Below are 24,909 nucleotides of genomic sequence, written 5' to 3' on the forward strand. Positions count from 1 at the left end.
AGAGCGCCTTTCCAAGCTCGCGCCCCGCGTCCGTGAGAAGCGGCATGTTGTACCCTCATTGCGGTCACCGCTTTCACAGTGCCTGGTGACCGAGGTCCCAGAGGGGTGCCTGGCCTGCAGCTGCCCGCAGATCAGTGCTGGCATCGGGCCCGGACTCGCTCTCCTGTGTCCCAAGCGTGTTCGTCTGCCCCCTTGCAGCCCGCTGCGGAGCGAAGCAAAACCGTGATTCTGGTGAAGAACCTGCCGGCAGGCACGTTGGCGGCCGAGCTCCAGGAGACCTTCGGCCGGTTCGGCAGCCTGGGCCGCGTGCTGCTGCCCGAGGGCGGCGTCACCGCCATCGTCGAGTTCCTGGAGCCCCTGGAGGCCCGCAGGGCCTTCCGCCATCTGGCCTATTCCAAGGTGGGCTGCCCGACCTGCTTCCCCGGACAGGGAGCCAGGGAGCCGCCGCAGGGCAGGTCTGAGAGCCACCTGCTGTGTCCTGGCTGTGAGCGCTCTCCCCACTGGGAACGCCGGTGGAGACTGGGGGGCGGGAGCCTCCAGAAAGCAGACCCGGGCTCCGTGCTGACCCGGTCGGTCCCCTCGGCTTCTGTTCCCTCGAGTTGAACCACCGTTCTCGGTGTTTTGGGGATCTTGTACCTCTAGTCATTTGAGAGTAGATTTCATAGGTGGGCTGTCTCATATCTGGGTGAAAACACACACACACACATCGGGTGTCCGTTTCTGTGGCTGCTGTGACAGGCTGCCACAGACTCGGTGGCTCAGACAACAGGGACGTGCTCTCAGGCTGGAGCCAGACCGCTCAGGGTGTGACAGGGCCGTGCTCCCTCCGAAGTTCCGGGGGAGGCTCCTTCCTCACCCCTTGCAGCTCCTGGTGGCACCAGGAGTCCCCGTGGTGCGGCCACAGCACCCCGTCTCTGCCACGGTCTCCCCTGCCTTTTCCTTCTCTCCCTTTCTGTTTTTGGGCTCAGACATGTGCCCGCCCACATAACCCAGGATGACCTCACTCTAAGGTCCTTCGCTGAAGGACACTTGCAAAGACCTTTTTCCCAAATGAGGGCACATGCACAGGTTCAGGGGACCTTCCAGCCCCTTCCGAGCAGCTTCTGTTCATGAGGCACATTAACTCTTGCACACTCAGCGCCTGGCTCCTCCTCTTGGAGAACAGCTGGGCACACCCGCGCACATGCAGGGCCCGCGAGTGTGTCCTGGGGGAAGCACGGTCTGGCGGCCCTGTTGCACTTCCTGAGGGGCAGCAGCATTTCGTCCCTGCTGCTGTCCCCTGCTCACGGCCCATTCGTGCTCCGGTTGGACCACAAGGGGCACAGGTAGATCTGACGGCAGGTGCTCGGAGCAGGAGCCCCAGGGTGTTCTCGGGTCTGCAGCATCGTGGGTTTTGGGCTTTGCTCCCCTTCTGGCTCCGTTCCTGGGTGAATCGCTCCTACTCTCTGACCCTTGGGCTCTTCATCTGTGTGAGACAGTCCCTCCCCACCCTTGTCTTTGCAGTTTCACCACGTCCCCTTGTACCTGGAGTGGGCTCCTGTGGGCGTCTTCTCCAGCTCAGCCTCCCAGGAGGAGGGACACCGAGATGCACCGGAGGGCTGTGCCAACAAGGACAGGGCCGGGCCCGATACCGGTGAGAGCTGCGTGGGATCAGGGTGTCCTGGGCGGGGCCGAGGGAGAGGGGTGGGCGAGCACTAATATTTATGAGGTTCAAGTCCTCCGTTCGCCCTGGAGACTGGGGATCGCAGACTCCTGGGTTTTACGGGCACGTGAAATATTCTTAAAGAGCGCGTAAAGACGGTGGGCGCGGCACGAGGCAACCAACTCTGCCCGTCAGTTAGAGGTCGTATGGAGAATAAACCAGAGCCTATGAGGGTTCAGAACACAGCGAGGGGAAACAGCCTCATTTCATACACCCGCCAGGTGCCTCCTGGGCCAGGGTGGCCAGCGCAGGCCAGGGATTCTGGAGGGTCCTTGGGCGGCGCAGCGCCCTCTGGCGTCCAGCGACTGCAAAGGCAGGGAAGGGGGAGCCACGGGCACTGAGGGGCGCAGTGCTCTTGTTGGGGCTGTTCTGCTTCCCTCCCTCCACTCTGTTCTCTCCTGAAACGCTGGGCACACTCTGTCTGTCTGTCTGTACTTAGTATTCGTCTCTGCCGGACAGTGAACCACGAGGGCACTGTCCTCTCCCCAGACGAGGCCCTAGGCAGGAGTCGCTGGATGAACGTGTGCGGGGGAGGGCGTGGATGCAAGACGTGGGCCGGGTCGCGTGGCTCTATGTCCGGGCCTCTGGCGCACAGTGGGAGCTTAGTGACGTTGGGAGGTTTGCTCTCTCGTTAGCCCACCGGCACAACGTGACCCGTGATGGTGACCCTGTCGGTCCGTCACCATCGCACTGGGTACCGTACCGTTTATGCCCACCCCGTGAACACCCCAAGCTGTTTCAGACGCTCACCACTTCCCGAAACACATCACGGGTGCCGACTCCCTGCCCAGTGCCTGTCCTCTCGCCCACTGCTGTGCCCGGCCCCAGAGCGTAAGTGGGTGCTGAGGGGACCCACGGGCAGAAGCGGCACTCGCTCCCTGCCAAGCCCTGTGCTGAGCACTTTGGGTCCCTCAGAAGGTGGGACTCAGCTCCTGGGAATTGCTGTCCCTTGATGTCCTCGCCTCGCTGTGGTGGTGGCCGTCCCTGGCGCAGTTTGTGCATCTGAGGGCGCCGCACCCGCTCCTGCCGGGAGGCTCTGTGCGTGTGGCCCATGTGGGGTGCTTCTCAGAGACAGTGTGCCCCGGTCTGAAGTTAGACCACTGCCCAGCCCGTCCCATGTCCCCAGCTTCCCCGGGCCCAGGTTCCGGTGTCAAGTGTCCCAGAGAGACTTCCCAAATGGCCCTGCGTCTCTGGCTGGTATCCAGGGTTCTGCCGTGACTCACACAGGGGCCTGGGAGCGGGAGGAGGGGTGCGTCATTCCAGCAAACGGGTCCGGATTTGGGGCCATGTCTGCTGGTTTGTCACACTGTCGTCGGGTGAGTCCCCCAGAGCCCACCTCGGGCTTCTCTCTGCCCCTTTTGTTCTTCCCTCACCGTATGGCACACGTGGTCTCCTCTGTCCCCTGCGCTGCTCCTTGTCACCGCCCCTCCCCCGCGCCCGGCCTCCGGACCCCATCCCCGCGGCAGGGGACTCAGCCAGCCCAGCCCTGGGCCTGCCCGGGTTCCAGGGAAGGCGAGGGGAGGGGCTCGGACGGAGCTTTGTGTTCCCCTCCCCCTCTGCAGAGCCCTGCGTTCTGTACCGTCCCGAGGGAGAGGAACTGTGTGTTTTATCTCCCCACAACCAAGACCCTCACCTCCAGATAAAGGCTCTGAGTGGGGGGAGGTCCTGCAAAGCTGCTCGTAACTGATAACAGTGTGCTGTCCGCCTGCCGCGGAGCTGGGAGGGGAGGGAGCCACGCGGATTCCGCAGCCTGATTGTAACGAGGCCCCGTGTGGCGATGCGTGACTGGGTTTCATTGTGCTGGCTGCCGGGGAAGGCGGCCTCCCCAGCCCTCCGTGCGCCCCCCTCTCCCCACCCGGGGCCCAGCCCTGCCTCCTTTCTCACTTCTCCCGCCTTGGCTGGTTCCCGGTGGCTCTGTTGGCGAACGTCTGTGGCTGCACAGTGCCTCGTGCTAGCTTTCTGGTCTCCGCCGTCTCCACTCGGGGCCAGGAGCAGACGTGCTTTTTACAGTGACCTTTGTCTCCACACCTCTCTGGACACTGCGGGCCTGACCGTTCTGGGAGCAGCTCTTCCCGGGGCTGGGCTGGCAGGGACTCGGCCCGGACTCCAGTGTGACTGCCGTTTGCAGCAGCCAGCCAGCCGCCCACCCTACGGGGGAGGGGCGCAGGTCCCCTCTGCTGACTGTCCTACCTGCAGGGCTTGGAATTTCTGACATTTCCGCCTGCTTTCTCCAGACCTGGCTGGGCCGCGTGGGCCGTTGGGGTGACACAGGCTTCTGTGTTCATCCTCATAACTGTTCTGCAAACGCCATCCCTTTTTTTAGATGGAAAGAAGGAAGCACAGAGAGAGGGAGGGACTTGTACAAGGTCACTCATCTGAGAGCTAGGATGTGACTCAAAGCCACCAGCTCCCAGCCCTGTGCTCATCCTGTGACTCAGTCTCCCCGTGCCGTCTGCGGCTCCGACCGAGTTCTCGACGCTCATGCTGGACACGGCCTCGTCCACACGTGCGTCTGGAGCATGTGCTCTGAGCGGGTGGAGGGGACGCAGTGGTGACCAGGGCACACGTGTTCTGTCCTTCAGGAGCTCCCCTTCCAGGTGACGGACACAGAGCAGCGCACTGATCAGGTGACTTTCGGTCAGAGGAAGGGCTCTGAAAAGTGGAACCCAGGGGATGTGATGGCAAGTGGCTAGGCCTGGGGACCCCTGGAGCTAGAGTGGACAGGAAGACCTCTGAGGGAAGGACATTTGAGCTGAGATTTGATGAGAAGCCAGGCCTGGGAAGGTGAGCAGAACAGATGAGACAGCAGGTGCAAAGACCCTGTGGCAGGGCAGGGTTTGGCAGGCTTGGCCAGCAGAATAGAGGCCTGTGCTGCTGGATGGGAGGGGACACGGTGGGAGAAGCTGGCAGGCCAGGGACAAGCGAGGAGGCCACTGGGTCACCCAGGCGAGAGGCAGTGATGCCTGGGACCAGGGACCCAGCATGTGGTTGGGGGGGCAGACACTTGCATTTCCAGACACCCCAGAGGAGTGCAAGAGGATGTGTGTGACTCTGCGCATGCGTGTGTGTGACTCCGTTTTCTGGCGGAGGCTGCTGAGCCACAGTGGTTAGGACAGTTGCCCGGGGCCTCCCTGCTAGTAGTGGCATTGCCAGGATGGACCCCGATCTCTCATTCCAAGGCCACGCACTTCCCCAGCTCCGTGCTGCCTCCCGGCTGCAGTCTGCGGGCCCCTGGTCGGCGTTTCCGGGCCCCTTTTTTCCAGCAGCTCTCAGGACTGTGACTCCCGTGTCTTGTTAGTCCCCCCCGCACCCCGGGGACGTACGGGTGCAGGGAGGTGGGCGCTGGGACACAGGGTTAGGAAACGATGACTGTCTGCTGCCGGAGGCTGCCCAGGCTGTGTTTAATCGCCTTTTGTTTCCATCCGGGTGTTCCTCCCAGATGTGGGGGTCGGGGTGCTGGTTGACTCATTCGAAGTGGGAGGAACCAGGTGAGCCAGGTAGGTCCTGGCTGTCCTCACAGACCCCTCGTTCTTCCTGGGCTGGGGCTGAGGGACGGAGGGGCTCGTTCTGTTTCTGGGGCACCGGTGCAGCCTGTCAGCTCATCTCTGTCGCTGAAGCGGACGCCACCCTTCTTCCCGGGCAGGTTCCTGCAGCCTCGGGCAAGCACTTGAAGCAGACGAGCCCCTGCCCCTGGGCGGGAGGCGGGCCGGGGTGGACGGGACTCTGGCCGCACTCAGAGCTGCCGGCCCTGGAGGCTGCGAACGCCCAGGACGCCACGCTGGGACCTGGCTGGCGCCCAGACCCTCCGGAGAGGCCAAGCGAGGGTCGCGGTCTTTCTAGGAGTCTGCTGAGGCCGGAAGTGGGGTGGAGCCCGGAGACCTTGTTGACCCCTGGTACCACTGGCTGACCACTGCCTGTCAGAAGCCACGTACATGCCTTTGAGGCAGTTGCCAAGGTTTTTAAACCATGGGTTTTCCCGTACAAAGCTGGGTTTTTAGCTTCTTTTGAAATATCTGAACATCTGCCACCCAGGGTTGACCTTCCTGCATGACAGCAGTGGGTCAGTGTGAAGAAGGGCCCGCCCCTAACCCGCTGGGGTCCCTCTTGGTCACCAGTCAGCCCCACCCTCCTTTTCTCTTCGCAAAATAATTTTTCTTTAGCCTTTCACGTATCTCTCCCCAGCCTGGAGATGCCTGAGACTTGGGGTTCAGATAGAGCGGCCTCTAGAATTTTCCTTGGGCCCCCCATTCGTGATGCGGCTGCTGTGGGCATTGACGGGGTGGCACACAGGCGCTGGGCCCGTGCTGGGAGAGTGGGACCCGTCAGTTCCTTGTCTTCTCCTCTCCTCTCCGAGACGGCAGGTGCAGGGGGAGCCGCGGGTGGGAATGTCATTCCAGCTGGAGGTCACGGTGCTCCTCGCGACCGAAGTTCTCATCCGGAGTCCGGAGTCTCAGCTACTTCGCATGGCTTTGCTGCCCGTCATTAGTAATATTCTTTGCACCCTGCTTTGCTTTGAAAGTTGGGTTTCGAGCACAAATGGCTCCACCACGGAGTCCCTTGTTGGGTAAATTGTGTGGGAAAGAAGCCTTTATGGAGATTTCTTCCTTTTGTCCTGGGGAGACTCTGGGTCCTGTGGGTTCTGCTTCACCTCCCAGGGAGCCGGGGGGGCGAAGGCTGCTTGATCATCTGAGTTCAGCAGCCAGCGTGGTCACTGTCGCGCTGTCGGCTTCAAAGGCTCGTTTTACAACAAAGCAGTCGACGCTTTCTTAGGACTTGCAGGCATTAGGCTTACGGCAGAAAGTGGGGGTGAGGGGGACGGACAGCAAAGCTTTAGTGCTTGGCATGAGAGTGTGGGGGACTGATTTTTTACCCCAAGCAGCCCCCCTGGGTCTCTCAGAAGTCTGAAGCAGTTGAGTGTGGGTGTATGTGAGGGATCAGGGTCGTGTCCGTCAGCTTTGGGCCGGCACGCAGAGCCGCCTCCCGGGCCCCGGCCGGCCCGCCCTTGGAGGCTTTAGATCTGCGGGGAGGGACGGGGCCACCTGCTCGGAAGCAAGGGGGTGAGGGCACAGCCTGCTGAGTGCCTCTTGCTGAGCCGGGTTCCATGTCCCGCGGGAGGTGGGAGGGGCTCCAGAAGCTTGGGTATGGAGGGCAGATTTGTCCCCGGCCCCAGTCACGTGACTTGGGGAAAATCGGGGGTTGACCGAAATAGAGCACATTCCCAGGCAGCAGGGCACCCGGTGAGGCTCCCGGCAACCTCGGGAAACCACAGGGCTCTCTGTTCTCCTGCGTACGGAATGTGGGGGAGACGTTGTTGGCTGTTGCATATGTTACTTTTCCTCCGAGTTCTTCATAATGAGCATTGTTCTCCATTGAGCAACTCGAACTGCCCGTGAGCTTGCCCGTGTGGTTGCGCAGTCCTTGAAGCGTTATTCTTAGCGACTACATGTTACCCCAGCCTTGGGTGGCTCGGCGACGTTCCTGACCTCCTGGGTACGCACACTGGGCGTTTTCCCCAAGCTGTCACTGTTACGCGTGACCGAATTGACCATGTCACGTGTCGGTGGAAACACTCTTGCGTGTGCCCCCTGAAGCTTGGTACACTGGAATTGTAATGGAATGGAACATCCCTTGGCCTCGGGCTATTTAGCACGTTCTACGTCTTGTTCTCGTTCTGTGTGTGAAAAGTCTTAAAGTTGCATTTTAGTTTGAAAGTTCACTAAGTATTTGTTGTTGTTTTTTTTTATAAAAAACATACTGTTGCGGAGGTTTGGAGTTCAGTAGGACAATTCACAGAGACGAGTGTGGGTTAGTCCAGCCTACGGCCCATCGTTTTCGGTCTGTGTTCGTATCCCTTCCTCCCTAGACTGAGGAAGGACGCGGGCGGGCTCTCTCCTCCTCACGGGCCAGGAGTCAGTGTCCCTTCCGGACGCTGTCCACACACACAGGTTCTGTGACTCAGACAGGGTAGACATCATTTAACGGATTTTGGGGGTTTTTTTGGTGGGGACCCAGTGCCAGACAGCAAGACCCCAGAAGGTGAAAAGCCAACAGAGGGAGGAGCAGCCGACTCTTCATCAAAGATGGAGGAGGAGGAGGAGGAGGAGGAGGAGGAGGAGGAGGAGAGCCTTCCTGGGTGTACCCTGTTTATTAAAAATCTCAACTTCAACACAACTGAGGAGACGCTGAAGGAGGTGAGTGACAGCGCGGGGCGGGCCGGCCTGGCTGGCTCGTGCGGTCACTGCCCGTGTCCTGCCGGTCAGCGTGCCTCGTGTTGATGGGTAGTTGACCGGCCAGTGCCCACCCGCTTGGCCGCTCTGCCAGGCTGTGCAGGCAGCATCTCACCCCCAGACCCGAGCAGCAGCCGGGCCGGGCTGGGCGGCACCCGCGCGTGAGGGACAGGCCCTCGGCCGTCCCCGCAGCCCGGCGGCAGGGTGGCGGGACTGGCCGGGAGCTGCTGGGACACGCGGCTGTCCTCTTGCAGGTGTTCGCCAGGGCAGGCGTGGTGAAGAGCTGCTCCGTCTCCAGGAAGAAGGACAAGTCAGGTATTGCCCACGGGTCTCAGCCAGAGCCCGGTGCTTCCCAGAGAGACAGGCGGTGTGGGCGGGGGAGGGCGGTTCGCCCACGTGACTTTGATGGTCCCCTTTCTGAACTGGCGTCACTGCCTCACTCGTGTGGCTGGTACAGAGCGGTCCTTGTCCCCGTGTCCTGGAGACCTGGTTCCCAGCGAAGCCGTCGTGGGTCGGGTTCTTCAGAGATGGTTCCGGGGCAGGCGTTCCGGGTCCGACGGGGCGACACTGCTCAGCGGCAGGAGGCTCTCCCCCCTCCCAGCACCTCTGTGCTCTGGACACTTCCTGAGGGATAGCAGGACATGACCGATCTAAGGCTTCCCCTCCCCTTCCTAGAGAAGTGACCCAGACGTAGAACATCTGGAACGTTCCAGGGAGTCACGAGCTGCTCACCTCCTGGTCCGTGGGTGCCGGGCCAGGCAGAGGCTGCCCTCATCCCCTTTCAGCCGCGGGTGCTGTCCCGAGTCCCTGGTCCTCTGATTTCTCTTCTCCAGCCCTGGCCTCTTGCCCATGACAGACAGGCAGCATGGCCTTGCTTGTCCACAGCCGTGCGGTCCCCATCCTTCCATTTGGGTGGCATCTGTAGGGACGACACGCGTCCACCTACAGCTGTGTCCTGAGGGACAGACCGGCTGGTGGTTGCAGCACAGTGGGGCGGGGATGGGGGGCGGGAGCTCAGCTCCGGGGTCTCCACGTCAGCCTGAGGCTGGGAGGTGAGGGACAGAGAGCAGGAGGAAGGAGGCGGGAACAGCCGAGTCCTCCCTGCAGTGGATCCTCGTTCTGTATCACTGGGTTGTGAGTGGCACCTGGAGAGACAGGCTGGGCCCACATCACAGAGTGCCAGAACCGCAGCGGAGCGGGACATGCGGGAGGAGCCCACATCCTAGGCCCCCCCTATGACCCAGACTCTCTTCCCCCCACGTCCCAGGCTCCCCCCGCCATGTCCCAGACTCTCTTTCCCCACGTCCCAGGCTCCCCCCCGCCATGTCCCAGACTCTCTTCCCCCCACGTCCCAGGCTCCCCCCCGCCATGTCCCAGACTCTCTTCCCCCCCCACGTCCCAGGCTCCCCCCCGCCATGTCCCAGACTCTCTTCCCCCCCCACGTCCCAGGCTCCCCCCCGCCATGTCCCAGACTCTCCCCCCCCCCCACGTCCCAGGCTCCCCCCCGCCATGTCCCAGACTCTCTCCCCCCTCACACGTCCCAGGCTCCCCCCTCGCCATGTCCCAGACTCTCTCCCCCCCCACGTCCCAGGCTCCCCTCCCGCCATGTCCCAGACTCTCTTCCCCCCACGTCCCAGGCTCCCCACACACACACATCCCAGGCTCTCCCCCCACGTCCCAGGCTCCCCCCCCATGTCCCAGACTCTCTTCCCCCCATGTCCCAGGCTCTCCCCCCCTTAACGTGCCAGGCCCCCCCCACACCCCAGCCCCCCCACGTCTCAGGCTCTCCTCCCTCACATCCTTTACCAGCCTCAGATCAGGGCTTCCCATTGGCTTCGCCCATTGGGAGGCCAGGCCGGGCGCTGGGTGACCTACACTGAGGTCGTCCACCCAGAGCAGGAGGGCAGGGAGAGTCTGACAGCGTCGGTGACAGGCGATGAACTTGACTCTCCATAGTGCCTTTCACACAAACCTAAGGTGCTTTTAAACAGCATGTCTCCGCAGACCCCATGACCCACCCCCTACAACCTTGCACCCCTCACAACCTAGAACCTCCCAAGGTTCTCAAACATCCACCGGACAACAAATACTTGAAGTCACCACAGGGTGGCGCTGCCTGTCCGTCAGCAGCCCTGCCGGCCTCAGATCTGTGGCCACAGCGCCCTGTGCCCTGTTGACCGGGCCCGTGCTCACAGACAAGACAGGACACGGTGGGGGTGCTGAGCAGACAAAGGGAGCGAACCTGGAGCTCACTGGGCCCATCCGACAAGCCAGCCCTCCTGAAGTCCACTTCTCTCGTGTGTCCTGCACACCCCCTGCCCTGGGTGTCTCGATCCGAAGCCAGGAAGCCACAGTTTCTCCCTTCTTGTCTGGGCTCCTGCCGCTCACCACCTAGAACCAGGGCACCAGACAGGTCTGAGTGACGCCACCTCCCTCCCTCTCTCAACTTTATGTCTGAAACCCGGGAACCGACCCGATTGGATGGTCAGAACTCCTTGTAAAGAGGGAGCCTTGGGTGTGTGACTCTCACGCGTACGTGCGTCTCACGCATGGTGGGGGAGGGGGCAGGGGACTGCCGTGGTGGAGGTTTTGCCTCTTGTCACTGTCACCGCAATGGTCATCCCTGTTAGTCCCTCTCCCTCCCAAAGGCGGAATTCTATTATGAAGTTAATTGCCATGTCAATCACCTGTTAATTAATGGCCAGCCGGGCCTCAGGTGGTGGCTATATAACCTTGGCTGATTCTTCGAGATGACTAGTAATAAATGGCAAGCCAGGAGCTGAAATATTTGGGGGAATGAAGAGGTGTGAAGAAATGAGGCTGTGAAGCCAGGGCCCGGGCACGGCGGAGCCCCCGCGCCGGGCCTTGTGCTCACGCTTGGTTCTCCACCCGTCATGGGTGGTTCCGCCTCCAGGAGCGCTGCTGTCCATGGGGTTTGGGTTCGTGGAGTACAGGAAGCCGGAGCAGGCCCAGAAGGCGCTCAAGCAGCTCCAGGTAAGGGGGTCCCCAGGAGAGGTAAGGGGGTCGCTTGGAGACGGTGGGCAGGGGTCCCGTCAACCCTCTGATGCTGAGTGGGAACACAGATGAGCCCACGCTCTCTCCAGTTCTCTGGGGGACTGTGGCCCAAGAAAAATTAGGCCCCTTCCTCAAGTATCCCATAGTCACCGTGGTGCACCACTCTGTATCAAGGGCCTGATGTGTGCTCGGCCTGGGGGATGTGGCCTTCAAGTAAATACACAAGGTCATGAGAAGTGCCCGGGTGGGAATAAAGCAGGCACTGTGTTGGGGGAAGGGCGACGTTAGACTATGTGGTCAGGGGAGGCTTCTCTGAGGAAGTGACAGTTGAGCTGACCCCTAATAACAAGATGGAGTCAGCTACACAAAGTTCTGGGGGGGGGAAGCCATGTAGGAAGTAGGAACAGCATGTGCAAAGGGCCTGAGGCCAGGACTCTAGGGCAGGAGTGATCTTACTGTGTTTGAGGGGCAGGAAGAGGCCATTGCAGCAGGGATAGGGTGGGAGGTGTGTGGGGCTGGATCTTGTAGGCCTTCAGAGCCGATAGAATTCAGCCTAACAGCGGTGAGGTGTCATCGGGAGGCTGGCCGACACGGGGAGGATCTGCTTTCTGCCTCGGCAGGCTCTCCAGCTGCTGTGCGGAGAGAGAATGGCGGCAGGGCCGGTGAGAGACCATTGCGTCAACCGGGCAGGAGAGCCAGGCTGGAGGCCGTGCCAGTGGGAGAAGGGGCTGAACTCGTGTGTAGACATAGACTCGAGCCCTGTGCAGACCGCAGGGAGCAGTGCCCCCCTGCTGGGCCCGAAGTGCAGGGCCAGCCGGGTCCTCCATAGCGGGAGGGGGGTGGGGACTGCAGGGGCAGAATGGCCTGGGATTCGCACTCCGAAGGGAGCCGGGCCCCAGCTTGGAGTGGTGTCCTCAGCGCCTGTCCCTGAGGCCCCACGTCCCAGGCCCGTAGGTGGCGGGGATGAGGATCAGTGCCTTCTCACGCACCTCTTCTTCCTGAGGACCCGTTCGCCCCCTGCTGCTGGCCTGCTCTCGTTCTGGGGGGGGGGCGACACGGAAGACTGGGTGCTCGTGAGGTGGGGGCGACACGGAAGACTGGGTGCTCGTGAGGTAGGGGTGACACGGAAGACTGGGTGCTCGTGAGGTGCCTCTAGGACAGACCGGAAGGGCTTCAGGGGGCCCAGGGACGCTTTCCAGTCCTACCCAGAAAGCCAGGGGTCTGCACAGCGGGGGCGCAGGCCTGCCCACATGAGGCCAGGACGGGGCCAGCTTTACAAGCCTGGGTGAGGCAGGGTGCTTGGGCCGGCACCCTGGGGAGCTCTGCTTATTTGTAGGACCCATCCACACGACAGCTGTGTCCCGGGAGAGCTTCTTCGTCAAGGGAATGGCCTTAGGGTCGTAGAAACTATAACCAGGCACTTGGCCGATACAATTGTTTTAGTAGAATTTTGACCTTCCTCTTGACTCAAGGCAACTCTGCAGAGGGCTGAGTTGGGTTTGGGTAGAATGAACACGGACATGATGGTCTCTAGGGGCCTCTGCTTTTAGTTTGAAAGTCCCTCTCTCCACCAGGGCTTGAAAACTCAGTTGCCCACGGGGGCCAGGTGGGCAGTGTCCCTGAAGGGGCAGCTTTATGCAGAACACAACCCTGGCTCCTGCCCTGTGTAAAGGGGCAGCCACTTCTCGGCCTCGGCCAGTGACTGCTCATGGGAAGGTGGGCCCCAGCGACACCCGGTCTCTGGTGTTTTGTTGGCTGCTGTTTGGGGGGTGGGGCCCTGGACGTCCAGCTTGGTTGTGAGACGTCCTCACGCGACTGGACCCCGCCCTGGATGTCCAGCAGTGCGTCTTCCCCTCCCGTGTGTGGAGGGTCAGCAGGGTCCGTGCACCGTGTCCTGTCCCTCCCGTGTGTGGAGGGTCAGCAGGGTCCGTGCACCGTGTCCTGTCCCTCCCGTGTGTGGAGGGTCAGCAGGGTCCGTGCACCGTGTCCTGTCCCTCCCGTGTGTGGAGGGTCAGCAGGGTCCGTGCACCGTGTCCTGTCCCTCCCGTGTGTGGAGGGTCTGCAGGGTCCGTGCACCGTGTCCTGTCCCTCCCGTGTGTGGAGGGTCAGCAGGGTCCGTGCACCGTGTCCTGTCCCTCCCGTGTGTAGATACGCGTGCTCATTGCCACAGATCTGCTTACACAAAGCTGCACACTGTATTTAATGGGTGATTTAAGGGATTTTCGAGGGTAATTTTGCTCATATTCCAGTTTTGCCCTAAGGGACTGACCTTAGAGCCTCGTTTAGGTGTGACTCCACTGTGAATTAGGATTTTTTTAAACTAATGTTTAACTTGAGGCAGTCATTGGCCGAGGCCGAGAAGTGGCTGCCCCTTTACACAGGGCAGGAGCCAGGGTTGTGTTCTGCATAAAGCTGCCCCTCAGGGACACTGCCCGCCTGGCCCCCGTGGGCATCTGAGTTTTCGAGCCCTGGTGGAGAGAGGGGCTTTCAAGCTAAAAACTTACAAACTAAGCTGAGCTCTCTGTGGGCCAGACTGGGGGGCCCGCTCGGCCTGAAAACGCCCATGAGAGGTGGAAGAGTCTGCCCCTTGGTGGCGTCAAGGCCAAGGCCCCTCAGGGCTCGAGAGCACGTGGAGGGTTGGGTCTCTGCTGCCTGGGCCGCCACTCTCTGGCCGGGACCCCAGCTCGCCCTCCTGGGAACAGTGGGTCCCCTCCGAAGTTCCCTGGCGCCTCGCTCAGCTGGAGCCAGCTCAGGAAGGGCAGGGGATGGGCCAGTGCGTCTAAGGGACAGAGGGACACTCCGTGCTGTCTTGTCTCGTAGGGCCACGTCGTGGACAACCACAAGCTGGAAGTGCGGATCTCGGAACGAGCCACAAAGTGAGTGTCCGGTGCCTTCTCTTTCCTTGGAGCCGAGTCCGTCCTCTCTGCCCCGGTGCTGGCTGGGTCCTTACCGTCCTCAGCCGACCCCTCTCCCTCAGGAAGGTGGTGTCACCCTTGCCAACTCCCACGCCGTCTGCCTGATGAGCTGGGACCAGGCCGGTACTTGAGGAAATGGTCAGTGCGCGTGTACTGTAACAGAAGGGACGCGGGCAGGAGAAACGAGCAGGTCCCCCTGGCCGTGGCCACGCACATAAACCAGCGGGGACTCGCACTTTGCTGGTGCTTTGGCCGAACCAGAAGCAGCTATAAACCTAGACGTTGCGCTTTCTGGGGCTTTCTTTCGGGAGCCGGCAGCAGTGCCCAGGCGGCCTCCCGTTAACTAGAAAGAGCTTCAGTAGGTGTTAAAGGTGGGGACTGGCGACGGGCAGATCTGCCCAGTGCCTGCCTCCCGGAAGTAGGGAGCTGTTACTTTTTAGAGGTTGAGTTTTGCCCAGACATCTGCACCCGTTTGTATGTCTGATGAGCTAATATACGCGAGGTGCTCGGAACGGTGTCCGACACAGACGTGCGCAGCGTCAGCCGTGTCGTCGTCCTCCACCTGCCCAGTGATGGAGGGAGCGCCTCCCACGGCCCTGGTCCTGCGTGTGGTCTTGGAGCGATAGTGGGCTCACCTGCAGTTTCTCCTTGTCTATCAACGCTGCCGCCTCTGGTGCGGTTCGCCCGTCCGAGCATCCTTAGCGAGAAGAGGGCTCCGTGCAGGAGCCCTCAGAAGTCGGGTCCCTGAGCTGTGGTGTGAGAGTGGGAGTCTGGCTGCTGAGCCCCACCGCTTTGGGTTCTCAGCACCTTGGTGGGTGACTGCCTGGAAATCAACCCTGGTGACCGGGGTTGTGTGGAAAGCCTGCAGCAGGTGCCAGGCACACGGGCCTCAGCCAGGGCTCCGATCTTTCTTCAGTCCCGTTTCGAGGGAGTCGGGCTGCAGTCACCTTGCATGCTCTCGGTCCTAGTACCATCCTGTGTTCAGCACCAAGCCCAGAGAGCCAGCTAGCCGTGCACCAGACACGCCCCGGGTCCCGGGGACGGCATTTCTGCATGGTTCTCTCTCTAGGGCAGTGTTCTTGATAAAACCTCTGTGGCGCCCTCACGTGGGCAGGAGGCCTCAGTTCCTCGCCACGCGGGCCTCTCCCTAGGATTGTGTGTGTCCTCACAGCACGCAGCCCCTTCCCCAAGTGACCACGCGATCCAAGAGGGTGTGGGAGGAAACAGCATTATCTTTCATGCCCCAGTCCCGGTGTCTTCTGCTGGTCTCAGACCTGTCCTGATGCCGCGTGTGCCCCTCACTGCACGAGGCCTGAAAGCTAAGGCAGGGGCCGCTGGGGCCCACCTTGGAGGCTGGCTGCCCCGGCAGCCAAGGACCTGAATTCTGGGTTTGTTTTGTTTTCCTTTGGCTGTAGCTACCACGTGTGGCTAGAGGCCACTGTATTGGCCAGCGCAGCGCTGGAGACAGGCCGTGGGGGAGACACAGTTCAGCATCGTGGGCTCAGACTGTGCCAGGGAGGAGAAGAGCACCCGGGTCACTTCAGTCGCACTTGCGGGACGGGCTCTGAGGAGGGGCCAGGGTGCAGGCTTACAGGAAGCGAGTTGTGACAACTGTGACGGGGATAATAGCTGCCATTTGTTGGATGTTTGTCACGTGGTAGGCACTGGGCAGTGTCTGACGCATCCTCTCGTGTTACATCCTCACACACTAGGATGAGGTTGGCACTATCATTAGGCTCATTCGGCAGTTGAGGAAACTGAGGCCCAAGAGGCCAAGTAGCTTGCCCCGATCACACAGATCCCAAGTGGCCGAGTTGGGATTGCTCCCAGGTGGTTAGCACACAACCAGGCCTTGACCCTACCCTGCTTCGATGGGACAGGAAGGGCAGGACTCGTTAGGCTGGCCTGGGGCTGCAGGCTGCTTCTGTTCTCATCCACGGCCCATCTCCGTGGTTGGAGACCAGGTGGTGCTCCTCGGGCAGTGACGGAAGCTCTCAGACAAGACCTCTGGGCCGGCCAGGTCTGCACCTGGAAAAAGACAGGAGACTGGATTTGGGGAGAAGGTGGCCTCACCCTCATCCGGGCTCCTTTCTCCAGTCCCCGATAGCCCCTAAGTCTCTCGGATGAAGGGCAGGAGACCCCTAAGGGTGGGCTGTGCCGACCAGAGATGATGATTATGGTCCATATCCCCGGGGAGACTCCTCCTCCCTGTGGCCTCGGCCGCTCTCACCCCGACTCCCTCACCCGAACGTGAGACGAGCCTCGGTTCTGGGGGAGGGCGGTCGAGTCAGTGTAAGGCAGCACTGCTGACCCCATGTGACCTCGCCCTTCCCCACCCTCCAGGCCAGCCGTGACATCCACTCGGAAGAAGCAAGTGTCCAGAAAGCAGACGACCTCCAAGATTCTGGTGCGAAACATCCCCTTCCAGGCTGACAGCCGGGAGATCCGCGAGCTCTTCAGGTGAGACGCGCCGGTTCGGTCCCGGGACACGTGTGCGTGGGGACCTGCGGGGCCTTGGGGAGGTGGCCTCTGGGTCCGCGGTGGCTCTGCTGAAGGCCAGCGCGTGTCTCTCAAAGGTCACCTGTGGCTGCCTTTGATTTATCTCCCTGAATCTCCACCGCTGCTCTGCAGAGCGTGGGGCAGAGAGCCAGCAGCCTCCCTCCAGGGCGAGGCAGGAAAGGGGTGCTGTGCTCCCAGCAGCTCGGCCTCGATCTGCCTGGAGGTCCTTCCGCTCGGCCCCTCCTCGTGGAGCAGTGGCTCTTCGCCTTGGCAGCGTTCGAGTGACCTGGTGACTTACGAACCTGCCTTTGTCAGGGCAGGGCCCAGACACCGGGCTTTCGGTGTCCGGCCGGGGCTGGGCCGCAGGGCCGCAGGGCTGCTGTGGGGCACTTTCGAGGTGAGGGCGAGTCGCCGACGTCAGTAGTGCTGTCCAGCAGAGCCCTCTCGGGCCGGGCGGGTCAGGGGACAGCAGGAGCAGGCTGGGTGGGGGCTGACGCGGTGATGTCACACACAAATGCAGGTTTGGTCAGCCAGTGAGTCCTTCCCATGTCTGGAGGGAGACTGGCCATCTGAATTCATAGGAGGAGAGTGTTGACAAGTCATTCGTTTCTAACATCAATCACCGTGCAGTCTGTGGGCCAGTGTGTACCCCTTGTGCGGGTTGGTACCCCCTGTGCTGGTACGTTGCCCTGTCCGGTTTTCTAGGTCAGGTAGGTGTCGCCCAGCACCAGGCCTGGATGCAGCATCTTCGTGAGAGGACATAGGGGGAAATTTTTAGGCCAAGGCAGTGCCCGGGCCTGTGCTGGCTGGCACAGAGAGGGCCGTCTAGCCCTCAGAATGGAACGGCAGGGGACATAGCCCCAATCAAGCAGCTCGTCTGGGCTTGGCTGGGATCTGAGAGTTCTGGAAACCTACGTGGGTGAACATGAAGGATTCTGCATACCAGGCCTCATTCGTGCCACCCGTGTTCGCCTAGTTGCAGCCTGAAGAGCTAAGTTCGGATTAGAATTGCAGTTAGCATCTTGCAAGGTCGGCTGTGGGTACGAAAGGTAAGTTGTGTAATGTAGAGACGGCGAAGTATTCTCGTGTGAATCTGCCTCTTCGCTCTTACTCGGTGGTTTAAAGAGTGGGGAGCCGTTAGAGGATTTGCTTCAGAGATCCCCATCCTGCCTGCGTTCTGAGTCATACACTGGTGTACACTCCCCGAGCAGACAGCTGGCCTGGGTTGATGAGAAGACGCCAGCCCTGCCGGGTTCTGAGTGGCAGGGTCTTAGCTGCGAATCCGGGTCCCCTTGGTGGGGACGGCCTGGTGAGACGGGGTCTCACTCCGAGGGTGTTTTCCTGCAGCCCAGATGTAGCGGAGAGGAACACGCGAGCAGGGTCGTCGTTACAGCAGGTGCAGGCCCGAGCCTGCCGGCCTGCTTGTCAACACGCCTCTCTCTTTGCCCTGCCCCTCAGCCTGGGATCGCTGTGAGCGGCACGCGTTGGTCAGGATAGTTCCTGTCGAAATGAGTCTTGCTTGGTTCCGCAGTCTTTAGGATGACTCTTTTTTTTTTTTTCCATTCTTGTTTTTTTAAGGGAGAGGGAGAAAGATAGAAACATCAATGAGCGAGAACATTGATTGGCGGCCTCCTGCATGCCCCCCACTGGGGATCGGGCCCACAACCTGGGCATGTGCCCTGACTGGGAATCGAACCGGCGACCTCTGGGTGCAGGGTTGACGCTCAGCCACTGAGCCACACCAGCCTGGCTTTAGGATGACTTATCCAGGGAACAAAAGACCACCACGGAAGGGGAAAAGCGCTTTGTTTGATCTCGTGTTTTATATTTATTTTAAGAAGACTGGGAGTCAGTGTCCGCCAAGCATCATTGTGAGCCGTGTCACTTCTTCCTGCCGTTGCTCTGCTGGGAGTCGCGTCAACCCCTGGAGGTGGAAAGGCTCCGAGGGCTCACCTTGCTTTGTTGTGTGCTGGAGCCGGGCGTCTCAGGCAGTTCCCCGGGGCGGCCAGCAGGGGCCACTGCGAGCCTTCTCAGGGAGCCCAGCCGGTCCAGATAACCACAGAAGGGATTCAGACAAAGCCAGTGGCCAGCAAAGGTCAGAGCCAGGGGGAGATTGCAGGGTGTGGGGGAGCCAGTCTGGTTCACTTTGCCAGGCAGCTTTTGTGGACTTACCCTACCAGGTATGATGTAGTCACAGTCTCACAAGCTCTCGGTTACAGGCTGTGCTGCCCGCTTCCCATGCAGTGTCTTCTGTAGCAGCACAGCAGCCCTGCAAAAGAGAAGTGGAGGGATGCCCTTATCCTTTCTGTACCCCAAAGGAAACGGGGGACCTGAAGCATCCTGCCTGGACCACTCAGCTCACAGCTGAGCCCAGATTTGAATGTCAGTGTCTGACCGAGAGCCCGGGCTTGGAACCACTCCCGTCTGCCAGGTCTAGAGGCCACCGTCGCTTCCCAGATCATCTTAGTGACCCCCGGGCACCATCTGCACCGGACACGGTGCTGGCGCCGAGGGCACCGCCATTTCAGGGGGACACGGCTCCGAGTTCTGCACCGGGCACGTGCTGGCGCCGAGGGCACCGCCGTTTCAGGGGGGACGCGGCTCCGAGTTCTGCACCAGGCACGGTGCTGGCGCTGAGCGCACCGCTGTTTCAGGGGGGACACGGCTCCGAGTTCTGCACCGGGCACGTGCCGGCGCCGAGGGCACCGCCGTTTCAGGGGGGACACGGCTCCTCTGAGCTCACTGTCTGGAGGCCCGGGGAGGAGAGGATGAGACTGCCAGGCAGTGACGCGCCCAGGTGTGCAGACACGCAGGCAGGGTGTGGGCGAGCACGGGCGGGTTCTCAAGGCCACCCACCGAGGGGCGTGAGCTGGGCCGGCAGCTTCCCAGCCACGCTGCGTTAGCCTGGAGGCCACCACGTAGTTCTGCAGGGTCGTCCGAGACGACTGAGGCTCCCCTTCCAGGAAGTCCGAGAGCAGGCACAGCAGGGCACTAGGAGACAGCGGTGCTCTCTCTGCCACCCTCCCCCTGGGCCTCAGTTTCCCCTGGCACAAAGTCCTGATGATAGCACGGGTTGTGATTTACGGTGACGCTGTAGTAATAAATGGTCGTGTTTATCATTATCATTAAGCGCTGTTTTCAGGCCCCGGCCTCTGTGCCAAGCACTGTGGGCTGAAATGCTTTTCATTATTAGATGTCCATTTATCAAAACAGCCCTGCAGGGTGGTTTATCATTGTCTTCGTTTCCCAGTGAACAAAACCAGCTCCAGAGCCCAAATTCCGCTGGGTGGTCAGCCGGCTCGGGCTGGCACCCAGCTCCCTCGCCGTGTGGCTGCAGCAGGGGCTGTTGAGAAGAGTAAATGACTGTGCACGTGGAGCCCCTGATGCAGAGCAGGCAGGCGGTAAATGTCAGCCACGGCCCCAGGCCGCACAAAGCCAGCGGCAGCACCAGGCTTCGAACTCGGGGCAGGTCTGACCCCGCAGAGCCTTCCCCCGCAGCAGTGCTGAGCAGAGTTCCCTGCGGCGTCTCTGGTCTGTTTCTCCTCTCCCCGAGTATGTGCCTGCCCCCAGTCCCCCACCCCCGCACTGCAGCCCACTCCAGAAGCGAGCTGCTAGAAACGGGGTTTCTGGAGGCAGGAATCTTTCAGGAAGGAGGTTCTGCCCCCAGGGCCGGCCCCGTGAGCACAGGACCTGAGGGGTCGCGTGAGGCCCCACGCTTAGTTGTCTAATGCTTTGCTGCCACCGTTTAAAACCCTCGATTTTTGAACAAGGGGCCCTAAATTTCCACATTTCACTGGGCTCTGCGAATTGCATAGCCACTCCTGCTTGCAGAGTCGCAGAAAGACCTGGGGTTTGGAGTCGGAGTGTAGTTTGGTACTTGGCCGGCCTCAGTTTCCTCATCTGCGGGGTGGGGTTGAAAATCATGCCTGCTTGTCCCCCATCCCCGACAGTGAAGGCTCAGTGTGGGGAGGCAATTCACAGAGGCTGGTCTGCTGTCGGCACCAGCACCTCCGTGGAGCACGGCTAAGGAGCAGGTGACAGAGCATCCAGACAGTTCTCGGGGCGGGCGAGGCGGAGTAACGGCAAAGGGCCACTTCTGGTGACAGACTTCGTGGGTTCGAGACAGTTCCCCTTTTTCCTAGGCTGTGTACTTCCCGGCTGTGCACCTCCGTTTTCCTCATCTGTGAAATGGGTAAAAGAACGTGCCGCCCAGCTGATGATACAGGCGGCTCCAGCCAGCCTGGCACCCTGCTCAGGATTGCCTGAGGGCAGACCTACCAGCGCGGGGCTGTGCCTTCGTGAGCACTGCTGCCACCTACAGTGAGGCCTTCGGCCCTGGCTGGTGGCTCAGTCAGCTGGGAGTGTCGTCCCGGACACCAGAAGGTTGCGGGCTCAATGGCCGATCGGGGTGCACAGGAGACCTATCGTTTCTCTCTCTCTCTTTCTCTCTTCCTAGAATCAATAAAAACGTCCTCAGGTGAGGACTAAATAAATAAGTAAATTAGGAATTGTCCCCAGGGCTCAGGGACCTGGGAGCTGCTGGCAGGTCAGGCGGCCTGGACCGGAGGCTTCGTGCTGCAGACGGAGAGCTTTTCCTGAGCCTCTTTTTCTTTGCTAGTTTCCTTCTCAGAGGTGTGACCACCTGCGAGGGTGTGAATGGGCAAGCTCGCCACAGGGCCCGGAGGCCGCAATTACAGGCTTGCATCTCCTGTCCCCGCGCACCTGTCGTGTCCACTGTGGACAGCGCCTGCCTGTCCCTGACCTTTCATTTCCTCTCGCAGCGACCATGACCGCGACCGTGGAGGGAGGCCGAGGACAGCTGGCCGACTGAGGCCCCTCGCCAGGCGCAGGGTCCCTGCCCTGTGCCCTCCTGTTGTCGGTGGTGCTTTTCCAGGAGCTGTGAGCCTCCAGCACCGTCATGGGCTGGGCGGTGGGGCTGCTTCCTGCTCACCAGGCCTCCTGGGGCAGAAGCTCTGCAAAAAAATACAGGAAGTAGTCAGCCGTGGGCAGCTCCCCAGCCCAGCCCAGCGCGGTTGAGAAGAGGGGTGGGGAGGGCTGTAAGGGGAGGCTGTGCCCGTGCCCTCCCCCACCTCTGAGGAGAGACCCATGGTGGAGAGCGCCCACCCAGGCCCTCGTTTTCGTGCCGGGCTGCATCCCAGCACAGTGGCAGTCCAGTAGTTGTGTCAGAGACCCAGTGACCCTCAAGCCTGTAAATGGTTGGCTCTCTGGCCCTGTTTGGGGACAGGGTGCTGACCCCTGGACTAAGGCAAACATGGCCTCTGCGGAGAGGCACGCCCTAGGTAAGGGTTTGGGTTTTGTCTTTTAGCCATAATTTCACATCTAGGATATCTTTTCTCCCCCTTTTATAAAACGTACACACATCACAGATAAGGCTGCAGCCCCCCCGACCCCCCCGAGGACAAGAGGAGAGGGCCCAGCCCAGTTTCCACGCTCACTTCTACAGTCACTCCCGCTCTGACCCGCTTCCCCATGGGGCCTGCCCATCCCACTCCGCCGAGGGTTTGCTTTGTTTTGTTTTGTTTAAGACTGTTTTTTAAGAGCAGTTTTAGGTTTACAACAAAACTGCGAGGAGAGCAGAGTTCTCACATACCCCGGTCCACCCGCCGTAGCCTCCCCCACGATCTGCAGCCCCCACCCGGCAGGGCAGTGTGACAGTCAGCGAACCTGTGGACAGATCACCCAGAGCCCGTGGTTTACATCACGGTTCCCTGGGTGTTGTACATTCTGTAGGTTTGGGCAGTTGCATAATGACATGTGTCCATCCAGATGGCATCACACAGTAATTTCACTGCCCCAAAGTGTACCCTTTGTCCTGAGGAGCATTTGGGCAGTTTGCTGTTTTTTTTTCTACTTCAAATGCTGTTCCTGTGAACATTCTTGTGTGTCTTTTGGTGACCATGTGCTTGGTTTCTGTGGGGTGTCCACATAGGAGTGAGTGGTATTGCTGCGTCACAGGGTGTGCATATCTCAGCATCAGTAAATATCGCCAAACACGTCCCCAAAGTAGTTGTATCAGTTTCCACCGCCACCATCAGTCTGGATGTTTGGTTGCCCTTTGTCCTCGCTAACACTTAATATTGTCTTTCTCTTTTTAGCCATTTCGGTGGGTAAAGAATGGCATCGTCACACTGTGGTTTTAATTTGCCCTTTCCCGATGGCTAAGGCAATCAGAATTATTTTTTATATGTTTATGAGTATTTGGATATACACTTTTGCAGAGTGCCTGTTCAAGTCTTTTGTCCATTTTTTTTTAATTGGGTTGTCTGATTTTTTTATCAGTCTTTAATACTAATTTTCTAGTCACTATATATAACTTTTTATACTCTGAATCCTGGTTGTTTGGTGGATGTATGATTGGCATCTCTCACTCTCCCATTTTGTCCTTAGCTCAATGGTGTCGTCTTAATGGTGTCCTTTGAGAAACAGAGGCTCATAACATAGTCGACTTGTCGTTTTTTCCCTGCATGGGTAGGATTTCTGTGTCCTGTTGAAGAAGCCGTTGCCTCCTCCAAGCACATGAAGGAAGTCTGCGTTTTCCTCTGAGCGCTTTGACCTTTCACATTCAGCTGTGCCGCCGTCTGCCATTGATTTTTTGTATGGCGTGAGGTAGAGATCGAGGGACACTTCCCCCTGCGTGGATGTTCAATGGCCCGGCATCATCTGTTGCAAAGACCATTCTCTCCTTTGCTCTGCGGTATTGACTTTGTCATAAATCAGGTGGCCGTGTACGTGAGGGTCTGCTTCTGGACGCTCTCGTTCATTCCACGGGTCTGCCCATCCCTCCCTGTGCCGACACGCACGGTGCTAGTTACTGTGGCTTTGCTGTAGCTCGATACCTGCTGTCTTTGTTCTTCGGGGCCGCCTGGCTGTCCAGCTCTGTGCACTTCAGGCCCCGGGTCTTCGTCCCCAGGAGCGGAGGTTCAGAGCAGAGGGAGCGGGTCTGACTTCGTTGTCAGAAATCTTGAGGAGCAGAGGGTCAGTGGGTGTGAGCAGACCGCCCCCAGGAGGTTTCTGCGGTCACCTGGGCCAGCGGTGACTGGCTTGACCAGGAGTCAGTGGTGGACGTGGGGTGCCGGGTCGATTGGGGGGTGCCTTTACAGAGAGCCGCTGATGGCTTCAGCGGGGACGGGTGCAGAGAAGACTCAAGGACGACAGTCACTAGATGTTGCGGCACATTTGGGGGTGGAGCAGGGGTCAGCCCCACTCCGCATGCCACCCCTTCCTTGCCGTGATGCATCACAGCCAGTGGCCACCTGGTGGTGCTCAGGTTGCCCTTCTCTGTGGGTCCGTCCTTGCGCGCACGTGTTCGCGGTTCTGGTCAACACCTCTGGTTCAGGGTCTCCGTCCGCTTCTTAGATGTCAGTGGTGCACATTCATTGCCATATCGCCCTCCCCTGTTGGCGTGTCCTGTGCCGGGGTCCAGGTTGTGTTGATGATGCCTCCGGACGTTGCATAGCCCTTAAAAGGGCCCTGCCGGGGCCCACAGTGCTTTTGTGCTCATGATGTCACTTCCTGTCCCCCGACGAGCCTGGGGAACTGAAGCTCAGGAGGCAGGTGGCTGCCCGGCCATAAACCTGAGCAAGCGGCATGGCCGGATTCGCACTCCCAGTCACTCTCCCGTGACGAACTCCAGGGACGGAGGGCGCCGTCCGCACCTGCCTCCAGCCCTGTCCCCTCTGAGGCCGCACACGCCCGATGCTCAGCACGGCCAGGCTGCAAATACTCGGAAGCGCTGAGCCAGTCTTGAAGCTCCTGCTCCTGCCCCAGAGCCCTCCATTCGAAGGAAAAGATGGCCCACCTGGAAAGATGGTTATGGTGACAGGGCAGGAACAAAAGTTACCAAGGAATCCATTCTTCCGTGAAGAGAATGTCCAACATCCCCTTGCCTAACATCTTTTCATTTGCAAAAAAAGATCTGGGGTTCTGAGTGGACTCCAGGATTCACATCGGGTGTGGACGGCATCTCAACAGAATCCCGTGGTCCAGATCCCCTGCGCACGGCAGGACCACAGCTTGACTGGAGCCCTTCATGTTCTGAAGTGGGGCCACTGGCTTAGGGGAGAGTGGCCTGAGCTCACAGGCGAGGTCCAGGCAGCACCTCCGCTGGCCAGCCTCCGGAAGGAGCGCCCGAGGGAGGTGGCGGGGCGGAGGCTCACAGCAGGGGGTCCCGAGAACCGGATTTCTGCTCAGGAAGTCAAGGGAGGTACCCACGCCTCTCTGAATGGCCGCGGGAAAGCACGGGAGAGGCACAGGATGCCTGCAAGGACGTGGAGGCTGGTCGCTCACGCCTTGCTGGGGGTGCGACACGGCCGGCCGCGCTTACCGACACAGCACGCGCTCACCGTGGGAGCCATCGCGCCCATGGGCATCCCCGGAGGAGTGGAAGCGCACGTCCACAGCCGGCGAGGGCAGCCACATGGGTCTGCCCACAGCAGGATGTCACTCTGCCACGCACAGGGCTGAACAGTGACGCGTGACATCCTGGACGGACCTGGACAGCACCGCCGCGTGCAAGAGGCCAGGCGCCAGG

At 60.4% G+C, this 24,909-nt stretch overlaps 1 protein-coding gene across 1 annotated transcript in view; it reads left to right on the forward strand.

Moving 5' to 3' along the window:
- RBM19 (RNA binding motif protein 19) overlaps positions 1–24,909 on the forward strand; it is a 109,621-nt gene that overhangs the window by 16,075 nt on the left and 68,637 nt on the right. The window contains exons 15-21 of the mRNA XM_036276588.1: positions 199–399; positions 1,504–1,633; positions 7,715–7,893; positions 8,184–8,244; positions 10,844–10,923; positions 13,765–13,820; positions 16,203–16,319. Coding sequence (XP_036132481.1) covers positions 199–399; positions 1,504–1,633; positions 7,715–7,893; positions 8,184–8,244; positions 10,844–10,923; positions 13,765–13,820; positions 16,203–16,319 — 824 coding nt within the window. The remainder of the gene's footprint in view (positions 1–198; positions 400–1,503; positions 1,634–7,714; positions 7,894–8,183; positions 8,245–10,843; positions 10,924–13,764; positions 13,821–16,202; positions 16,320–24,909) is intronic.

This window comes from Molossus molossus, unplaced genomic scaffold (genome assembly GCF_014108415.1).
Source record: "Molossus molossus isolate mMolMol1 unplaced genomic scaffold, mMolMol1.p scaffold_m16_p_22, whole genome shotgun sequence".
Taxonomy (NCBI): Eukaryota; Metazoa; Chordata; class Mammalia; order Chiroptera; family Molossidae; genus Molossus; species Molossus molossus.